The sequence below is a fragment of the Theobroma cacao genome, chromosome 10 (genome assembly GCF_000208745.1).
Source record: "Theobroma cacao cultivar B97-61/B2 chromosome 10, Criollo_cocoa_genome_V2, whole genome shotgun sequence".
Lineage (NCBI taxonomy): Eukaryota > Viridiplantae > Streptophyta > Magnoliopsida > Malvales > Malvaceae > Theobroma > Theobroma cacao.
This window is the reverse complement of record NC_030859.1, coordinates 17,584,906-17,599,278: the sequence shown is the minus strand read 5'-3', so window position 1 is coordinate 17,599,278 and position 14,373 is coordinate 17,584,906. Positions and strand designations below refer to the sequence as shown.

The window sequence follows — 14,373 nt, the reverse complement described above, 5'->3', positions numbered from 1 at the left end:
TTTGTGTTATCTTTGTATGATTTTTTGCTACTGCTTTTTTGATATTATCTTGTGCTATTGTTTTGGTTTTTTTTTTTTTGCAGCAATGTTTGATTCATTTTTTATGTGTACCCTATGGGTTTCACACTTCCTTGTGTGATGCCAAAATGGTGTGTTTTGTCCATGTCATCATATATAAAGGTAGTATAAAGAAATTCCTTTGAAGGAATTATTACAGTCTATTGTTTTTAATGATCAAAGTACCCAAATAGTCTTTACACTTAGGCATTTTCTTCAATTTAGTCCTTCTACTCAAAATCACAATAATTTAGCCTCTTGATTTTGGAAATTGCTTCAATTTAGTCTTTCCAATATTTTCTTTTCATATTTACCTTTTATCGTGTTGATGTCAACATTGATGTGGCGTTGACCGGGCAATTGAGGTGGGATCAAGTTGTTGACGTGGCAGTTGACATGGCAAACATTGATGATGTGGTAGGGAAGATTGATGGACATACTGATGTGGCATTGATGCCACGTGACATTTTAGGAAGGTTGCCACATTACTCTCTTTTTCTCTAAAAATATTTGAGATTTTTTATGTGCTTGTTGAAATTTGAACCAAAAACATCTACCAAGCCCAACCAAGTATTTACCAACAAACCTAAACCCTTACTTTTAATTATTTCTTACTTTTTTTTCTTTCCTCCTTTTTGCTCTTTTTTCTTTTTTTTCCCTTTCTCTCTTTTCTCCCACTTTCTCCCTTAAAGACCAATCGTCGATCATTGATACTGATGGCTGATGATCAACGACTGATGACCGATGAATGGCGACCAATTGTCAGTAGGTGACGATTGCCAATTTTAAGGGTGAAGGTGGGAGGATAAAGAGAGAAAGGAAAAAAATAAGAAAGAAAAACAGTAAAGAAAAGAACAAAAAGAAACAAAAGCAACTGTTTGGGTGTGGTGATAAAGATTTTGGTGTGTTTGTTAAAGGTCCATAGTTTGAATTTTAGCAAGAGTGTAAAAAAAATTTAAAATTATTTTATAGAGAAGAAGTGAGTGACGTGGTAGTAACCCGATCCCACCTCACATGCCACTTCAGCATTTGGTGCTACATTAGCGTTGATGTCAACACCATAAAAGGGTAAATTTGAAAAGAAAATATTGTAAGAACTAAATTGAAGTAATTTTTAAAATTAAGAGATTAAATTGTTACGATTTTAAGTAAATGGACTAAATTGAAGAAAATATCTAAGTGCAGAGACTATTTGAGTACTTTGACAATAGTGTAATGGTTGAATATATACTTCAAATTGAATCAAATCAAATATTCAAATGTCATCATTAATTATAGATAAAATTGATTAATCTTCTCAATACTTCAGAAGAAATGTTTAACAAATTCACATAGGATTGATTGAGAATTCCTCTTAAAGGGGAAAGGTTGGTGAGTTTCTGAATCTGACAGACTGGCAGAACATTTTATTTTTTCATATTACCCCAAAATGAATCACAAAGCAAACAGAATACACCAATATCAATTGGGCTGGCTCATTTGGCTTCGGGCTGCAACAAGAAAGTAGCATCAGAATTCCCATCACTGCAATAAAGGCAAGGGTGCTGGTCAAATCCCTGTGCCTCTAAAACCTTCCTGGCCATCAGCACAACTTTCCTATTGCTTAATGCACCCGGGTTCTCATTCAGTACCATATGCACTGCATTGCTAAACGCCCCATATGCCTTCCCTCCACCCTCGATTGCGTTCATGTCAGCTGATGTTTCATCTGCTTGGCACCCACTCAGCAGAATCCCCTCGTCCGTCTTCAATGACTCCAACAAATCTGATTCAAGCTGGGGTAAACGAAACTTGAGACTGGCGTCAGCCCCAAAGAATTCTAACAAATGAGTGCTGATATCTGATGTGTTGATGCTTGTTAGTGATGATAGGTGCTGAAGTACGGATTGGAAAGGAATTGTTTTAACCCTGTAGGAAACTGATGTTGTGTTCTTTATAGTAGAGGGTCCAATTTGTTCTTTCTCTTTATCAATGAGACCACCGCTGTGGCAGGAATCTGAAAGGATTGTGAAGGTTGCTCCCTTTGGTAGTCTGTTAACTAATTGCCTGAAGTCCACATCTGCAGGACGGTTTTTATCAAGTTATATCAGTGTTGTAGTTCTTAAGTTTTATAAATAGATGATAATTTGATTTCTTCTCTATATAAATAGCCAACACAAAGGAAAAGGTTTAATTACCCGTAATGAGATTGAAATCACAAGGCACGATTGCTTCATCCTGCCTGAAATGATTGACAGGTTTCAAGGATGGAATTCTCGTTCCATGTCCACTATAGTGGAAAAACAAGACATCGCCTGCCTCAGCCTTGTTCACCATCTCATTAAGTGCAGCCTTCATGTTTGCACCTGTAGGCATAACCAAGGACCCTGGTGCATCAGTCAGGAGCTTAACATGGCTAGGATCGAACCCAAATCTTTCAACAAGCACCTCTCTCATGGCTACCACATCATTTATGCAACCATGCAACTCGTGCTTGGTGTTGGGGTAATTGCATCCAACCAGAACAGCCAATTTCTTCTTACCCTTGTCCATTAATGCTGGGATTCTGTGATTTGCGAAAGAACTGGTTTGCCGGTTGTAGCTCACAGGAATTTGTTCTTCTTACCCTTGAGCTTGGGATTTATAGTAACTGCAATTTCATAGTTGGCTTGGAAAATAGTTCAAGCAACCTTTCTGTCTTATAAGTTGCCTTCCACGCCTCGGAAGATTGCTTCAATGCTTCAATCTTGCTGACGACAGAATGATTAACATTTGACATATGCTTCAATCTTTGTCTTTGTCAATATATATATATATATTGACATATTTCACACCTGAAGAAATTAATTCTTTACGTTCACTTTTAAGGCTGGGAAAAGCTTGGGAGAACAATTTCACAAACTTCAGAATGAATCTGGGCCTTTCCTCGTTCCTTGTTCCTAGTTCTCCCCATTCAAAATTTCCTATACCAGGTTAGGGATAGATCCAGGATTTATTTTTAAATTCTGATGTATGTTTGGTTCTCGGAATGAAATAGAGAGAAAATTGAATAGTTATTTCTTGAAAATAAAATAAAACAAAAATATTTATTAAGTAATTTGGTTCATATAATGAAAGTAAATAGAATTAAAAAATACTTAAAAGAGATGAGAATCGGAGGGAATGACCAAGCATGCACTTAGTGGAAGCAAATGGGTATATTTAAAGTAAGATTACAAAAATATTGACCATAAAATAAAGTCATAAAATATCTTAAGAGAAATAGAAAAAGAATAAATTTAAAAAAAAAACAAAGAAATTGGTAAAACAGGTTAAAAGTTAAACTGAAAAATAAAGTAAATATATTTTTATTTGTTTCATTCATTTCGCAAATAAGATAAATTGTCTATCTTAATTATTTTATACTTGATTTTACTGATTTTTACAAATAAATACAATTTTTAGTATAATTAAGTCATATCTTAATTGATTTATAACAAATATATTTTGTTATTTTATGTGGTATTTCTTTGTTTACATATCAAATTATACTACAATAATCATAGTAATTAAGAATATCATTAATTATTACACTTTGTATGACAAATTATTTTAAACAATAAAGATTTAATTCAACAAACATAATAAAAAACCATAGAGGTGAATGCAATTAATAAATATTTTAACAAAATTAGGTAAATAGTAGTAGTTTCAATTTTCTTTTTAGTAAAAATTACCTATCACATGTAAATATATCATATTTAAAAGTTTTAAAATATAAATTAAATGTTTATTATTATTATTTATGTTCTTCTAGTTATGNATTATTTGTTGAGTTTTAAAAGTATAATTTTCTTCAAATACTATTAAATTTATTTGTTTATGTACAAAATTAATTTATCAACAAAATATTGTGTCTTTTCATCATGCGCAATTGACTTGGACATATACTCTGTACTACTAAAAGTGAGTTAAAATGGAAATTTGTCATTCAATTGAGCCCTCTGCAAGGTTTTTTTTTTTTTTTTTTTTTTTTTTTTTTTTTTTTTTTTTTTTTTTTTTTTTTTTTTTTTTTTTTTTTTTTTTTTTTTTTTTTTTTTTTTTTTTTTTTTTTTTTTTTTTTTTTTTTTTTCTTTTTGGTTTTGTTTGTCATGTTATTTTGGTCTTTTTGATTGATATGCTTCTAGATTATTCTTTTTCCCTCTAGGTTTTCGCTCTCTCCCATTTGTCACTTTCTCTATTTTTTTTTTCATCTTTTTCTCCTCTTTTTTCACTGTTCTTTTCTTTTTTTGGTTTTGTTTTGTTTTCTTTATTTCTTTTGGTGCTTTTTTGTTCATTTTCTTTGTTATTTGATTCTTTGAGGTCGTGTTCTTCTTTATTTTTTTACTCTTTTGTATTTTGATTATTGTCCTTTTAATTATTGTTTAGGCTGCTGTCTTTGTAATGGGTTTTGGAGGTTTTTTTTTTTCTTTAATGTTGTGAAAATTCTTTATTTTGTTTATATTTTTCTTCTTGTTTTGTGAAGTTTAATTTGATTTTGTGATTTGGTTTTGTTTTTTTCTTTTATTTTCTAATTTCATGAAATTTTTGAGCTATTTTGTTTTTGACAAATTTTTTTTGCTAATATAAATGGGTTTGGCTTTTTAAAAAAAATTTTAAGCTATGACTTTCAAACTGTTTAGGTACATGTAAATAATTTTTTCTTATACAATACAATGCTCACAAATAGTTACCAATTATTCAAATATTCACTGTTTTCAATGTATCAAACTTAACGTTTTTTTCTTTTTTTTTTAATAATTGATAGCATCCTATATCATTTACGCACATTGAATATTACACACTTTCTAACCATCCATATATACTTTAATGTTGACAATTTAGTTAGTTATTCTGTTATGATAACATCAACTACATAATTAAAGTTAATAATTTGTTCAACTATATTATTTTAATAACATCAAATAAATAGTTAAACTTCTATTTAAGATGATGATAAACTTTTATATAATGTTTCAAACAATACCCACAAAATAACAATTTCCTAGCGCAACGCGCAAGCATTCTAGTTTGTGTATGGTTATGACACTCCTTACGTATTTTATGCCACATATTTTATACTTTTACAATTTATATTATTTATCAATGTTAGATTCTTTTAATTTAAATTTTAGATTAAGTTGTCTTCATTTACGAGAACTGCTAAGTTTATTTTATGTTATTAACGTTTAAGTTAAGATTTTACGAAGGCTAGTTTGAAATTTAAGTTGACATCTAAGTTAATGCATGATTTAATAAAATAGATTCCAACCAAAGGAAACATTAGGTGCATTTTGTATTTACAATAAGGCAGATCATGTATGTGCTCGCTCCCGTTAAGTGTGGCATGTAAAACTATTCCGAATGCATCCACATGATAGTGCACTTGTGCTCAACCGTGCACAAAACCTTTTTCATAAAAGGGAGCTACGAAAAATAAAACATATTGCACCATGCAAGAAAATAAAATCGTAAATTAAAGATAAGTGCTGCTTTCGAGTGGGTCATTACCATGGGTCTTTTCCAACGTAATAATATTTCGGGCCTTCTCCCCCTACTTCCCTTGCCAGTAGTACACTATCTATCAAGGTGGCCAATAAAAGAGCAGCATGGTCATAACTTGTGGTCCTATCCACAAATAAACGATCCATGGCCTTGCCACATATATACATGCTTGTCGGTTTTTTCAAAATAATCTTTAATTAGAGCTCACTTATACACAAGGATCATACAAAAGTTGATGTGACAACAGTACTTACTCTCGATCATTACGATTTAACAAAATTACAACTTCCAAAACAGTACAAGGTTTTTGAAGTATTCAATTCATCAACCTTTTTAAAAGAAAGATGTGACATTAAACTTAACAATTTTGAACACAACACGTTAACACGATATGAAAATATACGAGTTAAACAGGTTTTGGATTTAGTCTTAACATGTTTCGTATCTAATCGTGTCTAACACGTTAAGACATGAAAATTTTCGTATTTTAACGTATCAGACATGACAAACACGTTTAAAGCACATTTAAACACGTTTATTTAATCGTGTTTAATCGTGTTATCGTGTTTAAACGTGTATACGTAACACATTTATTAATTTATTAAAAATTAATAGTTAAAAACTATTTTAACCTTATATAAATAATTTTAAATAATTATTTTAATAAATTTTTTTAAATTTTATAAAAGGTATAATGTAATTATACATGCTCAACCCTAATTTTTAACTTTTGGTGATTGTTTAATGTTATTATTAATTTTGTTTTGTTATAATTATTTTTATAATTATAGATTTTAAATTTAAATAATAAAATTATATTTAATTGTAAATATTTTTATTTAATCATATTAAACGTGTTATTAATCATATCGTGTCGTATATTGAAACGTTTAATAAACGTGTTAATCTTGTCGTGTCGTGTTATACGTGTATTAAACATATACGTGTACGTGTTGTAAATTTAAGACACGAATATTAAACGTGTCATATTCGTGTTTAACTTTAATGTATTTCATGTCTAATCGTGTCTAACACGTTTACAACATGTTAACACGAATTGTCAGGTCTATGTGGCACCAATTATAAATTTTGTTCCACATGTAATGCATGGTGTAAAATAGCATGTATAAAAGTTTAGACTTAAATCAAATCATGATAATCATGTAATCTGACCATTTACAGCATGCAAGTAATTATGCAAGTCGCACAACTATGCAAGGCATAATTTGAAGCAAATCATTGTGAAAGGCTTGTTTTCGATTTTCCAAAACACTCTATTTATATATGTATATATAATATGTATATTCAAAACAAATTAAAAACAATTTCAACCACAATTCACCTATAATTTCCTACTAGCTCATGCTTTCTACAATGACATTGCATAAATCATTCACATGTAGATATATATATATATATATATATATATATATATATATATATATATATCTTTATATATAATAGGGAATATTTTGATATAAGTACCCCCACTCACCTCTTTTGGTGGAATTTCTCACCAATATTAACTTCTTTATATGCTTAGCCTATAAATATTATTTTCTATATGTCCTTTATTCCCGTTAGCTTTTGCTCGCAGCAACATTAACTTCGGTTCACAGCAACAAGCCATTGCTTTGTCAAACTCCCTAGCATCAATTATATCTAAAGCATTTAATAAACTTCCATGCCATTCTACTTTACACATGCTGCTAGTCAATAAATTCATAACTTTAATATTCTGTCTTCAAGAATTAATTATTTTTACTGAATCCTTAGTGTCATATTCGGGTTGTATGTGTCTAGCAATTTGTACATAACCTCAAATGTTCATTTCAATCTTTCCTAGTAATAGACATCATACTCTAGTTATTATTTCTTTACAGTTAATCACTCACATATATGGGCAACAACTTAAAATCCCATTATACAAATAATTTCTTAAACTTGTATGCACCGTTTTCCATATTTAATGTGCTGCCACTAAAGAAGTATCAAACTCCCATTCATATACACCAATATCAATCTAGATTCTAGAATTCCTTATCTAATTTTAAATCTCTTAGATCTTTTGCAACAATGTATTCACAATAAGCTTCAAAATTTCCAACTAACATAATTATTTCTCTTAACCGTATTTAAGACATCATAGTAGAAATTGCATTCCATGTTCTTACCTTTGTGGTTATTCAAATTTCTCAAGCACCATTCGATGTCTCTCTAACCTCTTAACACCAAGGCTGCCACAATAATTTATATTATTAATTTTTCCAATTAAAGATCGATAATAATAAAATTGAATAATCCTATTTTGACATGGACTAATAATTATAAATAAATAGTTTATTATTTAATTAAATTATAGATGCTAAATATCAATTAATTTTAATTAATTAAATTAAAAAGAGTTTTAAAAGAGAAATATCTCTTTATTTTTTAATGGGACCGAAAAGCATATTATAAATATGTGATTTTGGCCAAAACCCTAGTCACACTTTTGTGATAGTCGTACTCCTCCATCTCTCTCTATTTTTACTTTTTGCTCCCATTAGCAATTTTCTACAAGCCTTACATAAAGAAAATTTGCTATAGAAGAAATTGAGAGAAAATAATTTAGTTACCATCTTGAAAAGTATTCTACACCCAGTCCACTCTAGATTCAAGATTGAAAGATTCTTGAAGAATAACTAGTAATTTAAATTGGTCAAAATTTCTAATAATTGGTGTGGTGGTGAATTTTTACAATTCACAGAAAAGAAGAATGAAATATATTTCTAGCACGGAGTAGGTAACATTTCTTACTTTTGATTCTTTAATATCAATGCGATTATTATTTGATTCACATGATGTATGATTGTGATTTTTTGCATGTGTAAATTGGATAAATTATTTCCATAGCTAAAATTTTTTTGAAATCCATAAGTTACACAATTACACAATCACAAGCATATGCTAAGATCGACATCTAACACTACATACTTAAGTGCTCTTTTAAGGTTTCAACTTAGGTACCTTTTTTTGGGTTCAAATTGCCCTTTAGAGGTTTCAACTTGAACCTCTCCTCTTTTCTTTCATTTTCTTTTTTGGTGTTTTTTTACTTTAAGCATACTACTTCTTGATTGTATTGACATTTATTGATTTGGCAAATCATTTTCATCCATTTCTATCAAAATTAATGCTTCACCCAGAAATCGTTTCTTCATCACAAATGGACCTTCCTAATTGTCGTCCATTTTCTTTGACAATCATGTTGATTAGGGGGAATCATCTTCAAAACTAGCTCTTCTTCTTGAAAGCATCAAGAGTGAACTTTCTTATCATATGCTTGCATTATTCTTTTTTGGTAGAATTCACTACAATAGAGCCTCATAAATATTTTTTCTTTCATTTAAATAATTAAAGATGGGAAATAAATACAAACAATTTTTTGGAAGGAATCTCCCTTCACTATTAGCACTAGTTAATTTTGTAGCAGATGAGATAACTCATCATAACACTAATCATGAATAGGTAGGCCATCCAATTTATGTAAATCTCATTATGAGATGGAAGCTTCTCTAGAGGCCATGTGGAGGGTGTACGTGGTTGTAGACCAACTTTCAAAGAATTCTTAATGACACCCTTGTTTTTTAGTCATAAGTGTATAAAAGATGCATAAACAACAAAAGAATTCTTAATGACATTCTTGAGATTTTGATGTGAAGAAAATTGGCAAAATAACTCTATTTTTATAAAGCAAAAGTCTTTCTCCTAATTAATTAAGGAGTGCATTGCCAATTGCAAGACAACATTGTCAAAACTATAATTCCATTGCCTAGAAGGATTATTTAAATTAAAATTAAATTTCAAATCTACCAAGATTAAACCAAGGCACACTAGGATTTTAAAATATCCTAGGAAAAGAATTTTTTTTTGTCCATTAAAAGTTCATTCCAAATGAAAAGTGTAAGTAAATAAATTGAATTTCTAGACTTGCTCACTTGTTACAAGCAAAATCAAGCAAGAACAAGTTTTGAAGGGGCATTCGTAGAACAAGAAATTTTTATCGGATTACAAGATATCATATGTCTTTTAAAATTTATTTTAATTAGTTAATTGAAGAATTTTTCAAACACAAATCATGTATCAAAATTGCTCTTGAAACTTATTCTAGCAAAAGGAAGAAAATCAATTTTGTTTGTTCAAGATCAAGCCATCAAGGTTCTAGAAGGGGATTTTTGTTGGAGAAAAGAACCAAAAGATTATTATTTTTTATTTTAAAGAATTTCTAGAGATTGTATTTTTACATCTGATTAATAATATGTTTTATCTATATTTGAATTTTCTTATCTCATTTTCAACATGAAATTTGTGGAACATAAAGCTATTAAAAAATTTTATAGTGTTCTCGTTCAATTTTAATTAAGTGTGATTGATAATTAGATCTTGTTAAATATGATTATTCCAAATAATTACTTTTAAATTTTTCTTCTCATGCTATTATATTACGAGGACACACTATAACAAATGACGTTGTCATCGGAATTTCCATTTTGGCATTTGTGGGAATTGCTTGTGGTATCTTATTTTAATTGGTTTTTTCTAGCCTAAGGAGAACAGTCGGTATTATAATATTTCATAAGTATCTAAAAAAAAAGGAAAAAATTAAGAAAAAATTAAAAAAATGAAAAAGAATTATATTTTTTTATTTCCTCTCTCTCTTACCAAAGATCTACACCTATTTTAATCAATTTAAAAATATAAATGATAAACTGATAATGTATTCGTGATTATTTTTTATTAAACTTTTTAACATTATTAGACATAACTTTTTTGTAAATATTTAGAAGAAAAAAGATTACCAAAAAGAAAGGCATATACCTTTTTTTTAGGAAATTTTTTTCAACCAAGACACTTATCTTTGTAAGGAATTAAGCATGTATACTTGATAACGTTTTTCCTCTATTATTTTGAATTATAACTTTTTTAGGAAAAGAAAGCTTTTATAGGAAAAAAATGATCAAAATATCTGAAAAGTTCCTGTATTAGGGTATTTTTTTTCAATTTAATCCCTCTATTTAAAATCGTAATATTTTAGTCCTATCATTTTGAAAATTATTTTAATTTAGTCTCTCTCACATTTTTCGTTTACATTAACCATTACAAATCTGATGTCAACACTGACATGGCAACCTTTCACACGTCTTGTTTTCAAGAATTAAAATGCCATGTGTCAGCCTCTTAATGCGCCACGTGTCAACATATTGATGTGCCATGTGGTAGCCTTTTGGTGTGCCACGTGCAACTCAGATCCAATTTATGGCATGGCAATGCCAAGTCACCCTGACACACTGATGTGTTATTGCCACGTCAGCATCTGGTGCTAACTCAACACTATATCAACGTTGATGTCATTATCATAATGGTTAATTTAAACGAAAAATGTGAAAGAGATTTAATTGAAGCAATTCATAAAATGAAGAGACTAAAATATTACAATTTTAAGTAAAGGGATTAAATTGAAAAAAATACTCTTATATAAAGTATTTTGACAAAAAAAAATCAAAGAAAAAGGCGCAAAATATCTTTTTTTACACCCAAAGACTAAAATTGTATTTTCCAAAAAAAATCCCAAGCCCATTTTCCTCACAGTTTTCTCTTATCCTTTTCTTTTTTCTTTCTTCCTCTTACTAGCCAAGGGGTCGAATCCGGCCCCATCATTGGCAAAGCACTAACGAAGTCCATCCCTCCTTTCCAACAATGATTGGTCTTCATTGGGTCAAAATCAATTCTCTCCTTCCTATTTTCAATGTGATACAAACAAATACCTATAATGATTCACATTGGTAAGTTATTAAAAAAATTTAATATTCTTTTATTCTCATTTATTTTAAATTTAGACTTAGGTCACATTATGGGAATAATTGTAGAGCATCACAGCTCGTTTGGTGCAAATTCAAGATTTTGTTCACTTAAGAAATTGCTCGAAAAATTATTACTTATGATTTTTTTAAAAATTCATTTTTAAATTTTTTTAAATAATCATTTTATTTTTTATTGAATAAATTAAACAATTTTATTAATTTAATTTTAAAACATAATGTGAAAATAAATAATGAAGCAAAAATATTCCACTTTTTAATTGTGTTTTGATTTTTTGAGCTTGACCAAATGAACTGGGTTAAAGGTGGAAATTTGGATTGGGCTTCAACCCAGAACCCATTTCTCTTTCTCGAATTTTTTTTATTCTTTTCAATTCGTGACCAAATCGACTTTATTGACTAAATGTTCAATTTATGGTCAAAATTGTTAGGTTTTTGTCGATTTAAGATCAAACGTTTCAATTGTAACAATGAAGAACTAAATGTTTTCGATTTTTTACAATTAACGACTAAGGTGAAAGGTGTTTAGTGCACGAAAGATATGCGCATGATGTAAATGTTAACTTGAAATGGTAAAATACTGAAAGATAGTTTTGTCAAAAAATCTTTTTTATCAAGTTAAAACAGTTCAAATTATGACGTGATGTGTAACAACTTCTTCATCATGACGTATAATAATTAAATTTTTCAACATGGTATATAACAATTAAACCTTTAACATGATGTGTAATAATTACATTTTTCAACATGATGTGTAACAACTAAATCTTCAACATTATGTGTAACAACTACAATTTTTAACATAGCATGTAACAACTAAATCTTTAATATGACGTATAACAATAACATTTTTCAATATGGCGTGTAACAATTAAATTTTCAATATGATATATAATAACTAAATTTTAACATGACGTATAATAATTATATTTTCAATATGATTTTTTATCATGTGTGATACAACCTCCATTCACTTGTCAACTTAGCCCTTAATTGTAAAAAATTGAAAATATTTGACCTTTAATTGAAAAAGTATCCAAATGTTTAACTCCAATTTAAGCATTTAGCTAATTTAATTTTAATATTGTATAACTATGTAAAGACCATGTTTGATTCCTAGGAAATGAAACCATAAAGGGAATTTTAGTGTTTGGTTTTGTCACGACCCGGTACTCCCCTCGAGCCCGTGACAACCGTCGCGATGTCCCGGGAGACACTCATTGCCCGGAATGTCAACCCGAAATCCCGCAAGGCTTTACTATCAGTTTTTCTGTTCCCTTGTGAGCAACCATTGTCAAATATCGTGTTCTAAAAGATTTTAAGCTGTTTCAAACTTTAAACAAATAAAATATTAATTTTTTATCTCATAGGGGTATTTTAGTCATTTTTCTCAAAAATGTCGAAACTGGCTAAAACGTAATATACAATTACAAAACACATAATTCATATTCAAAATGAGTTTAAAAGTCTAAAATCTTCATTTAAAACGAAATTATGGTTATTTGAATATAATAAGAAAACAAAAGAAATATTAAGTAAAATATTCTATTTTCTTATAAAACAATATTTATAGAGTTATACGTGAATAATTTTTATAGCGTAAAAGCTAAATAAATTTATACATACTTAAATACAGTAAGCCAAAATATTTAATTTAATTTACAATAACAAGAGGGCCCCCGAATAAACAAAAGTAAAGAGGACTGTGAACCTACGGTTTGGAAAATGCAGATCCCACTGTAGTCCTCGATGAGATCAGCTATCTACAGTCTATACTGAACCTGAAATGGGTGGAAAGGAGGGTGGTGAGATTATAAAATCCCAATGAGTAAACAAACATCATCATAAACATCTAGAGTTGAGTACATGGAGACAATAAAGTAAATCATCATAAACTGGGTTATAGCATTAGAACACATTTTGTTCAAAACACGTAAAGAGGCTTATGAATCTCATAAAAATCTAGGCTTGTGCCATAAATCCATTCTCGGGGACACCTTGGCCGAGGCATCCTACCGAGACCGCCAAGGCTATTAAAATTCACATTTCACATAAATCATGTTTTTGTTTTGAAAACATAGCCGTTCCTTGGCGTTGGCTGAGTTCCCCCTCACGTGGTGGTTTAGCGTGAAGTGAACCCTAAACTTTACCCCAGGAGATACCCTACGCGCCTCTCCGTTCGAGGTAAGAATATAATGGGGTTTACCGTGCCCCTCTAAAAGGCTGGTCCACAGAAACCCCCTACTGCAGTGATTAATTAATATATAATCCACCATATAATAAAACTCAATAACATGATATGGCAATTTTGTAATTCGTAGTTTTTCAAGGTAACCAAACAATTCGCATTTCAATACAATTGCCAACTAGCCAATCATGCTCGATTTATCATAAGCCAGTTAATTTAAACAATCAAATTGCCACAATTAACAGTCTCCGTGTACTCTATTTTTCAAAATCACTATTAATTTCAAAACAATTTATAATTTAATTTCATTGAAACTCATTTATTCATAAAACATGAAAATTTATCTTTTTAAATTCCTTTTTCCATAGAATTCATGAAAGCATCTAAAAACCACCCTAGATAATTAAAATGACAGTAAGTTTACTCACAATGTCTAGAATGCAGACTTTCGAAGCACTCTGTCTACTGGTCCTCGGATGCAATTTCCTTGCCTTTATCGGAGGACTCACCACCTTGACACAGTACAAAATCGAGAGTTTCACCAAGTTGGTACTAAATCAAAATTAAACTAATTTAGACTACCAATGCATGATATGGAATGCAAAAATGCACTGGTAACTATCTAAACCCGGTATTGGCCTAATTCGTCTTATCACCCGATTAAATTCCTAACGGGTCCGTTTAAACTCCAATTTAATTCTTTTCAGTTTCTATACCTCAATTGCACCCAAATTAACTTAATGTCCCTCAGTGTGGTGCAAATTATCA

The 14,373-nt window shown here is 29.7% G+C and overlaps 1 protein-coding gene across 1 annotated transcript; it reads right to left on the bottom strand.

Annotated features, from left to right (window-relative positions):
- Positions 1,348 to 2,721, bottom strand: LOC18587052 (metacaspase-9). Its single transcript, XM_007010703.2, has 2 exons — positions 2,235 to 2,721; positions 1,348 to 2,116 (listed from the first exon to the last, which is right to left on the bottom strand). Exons 1-2 carry the CDS (start codon positions 2,587 to 2,589, stop codon positions 1,533 to 1,535), a joined length of 939 nt encoding a protein of 312 aa, XP_007010765.2. The 5' UTR covers positions 2,590 to 2,721; the 3' UTR covers positions 1,348 to 1,532.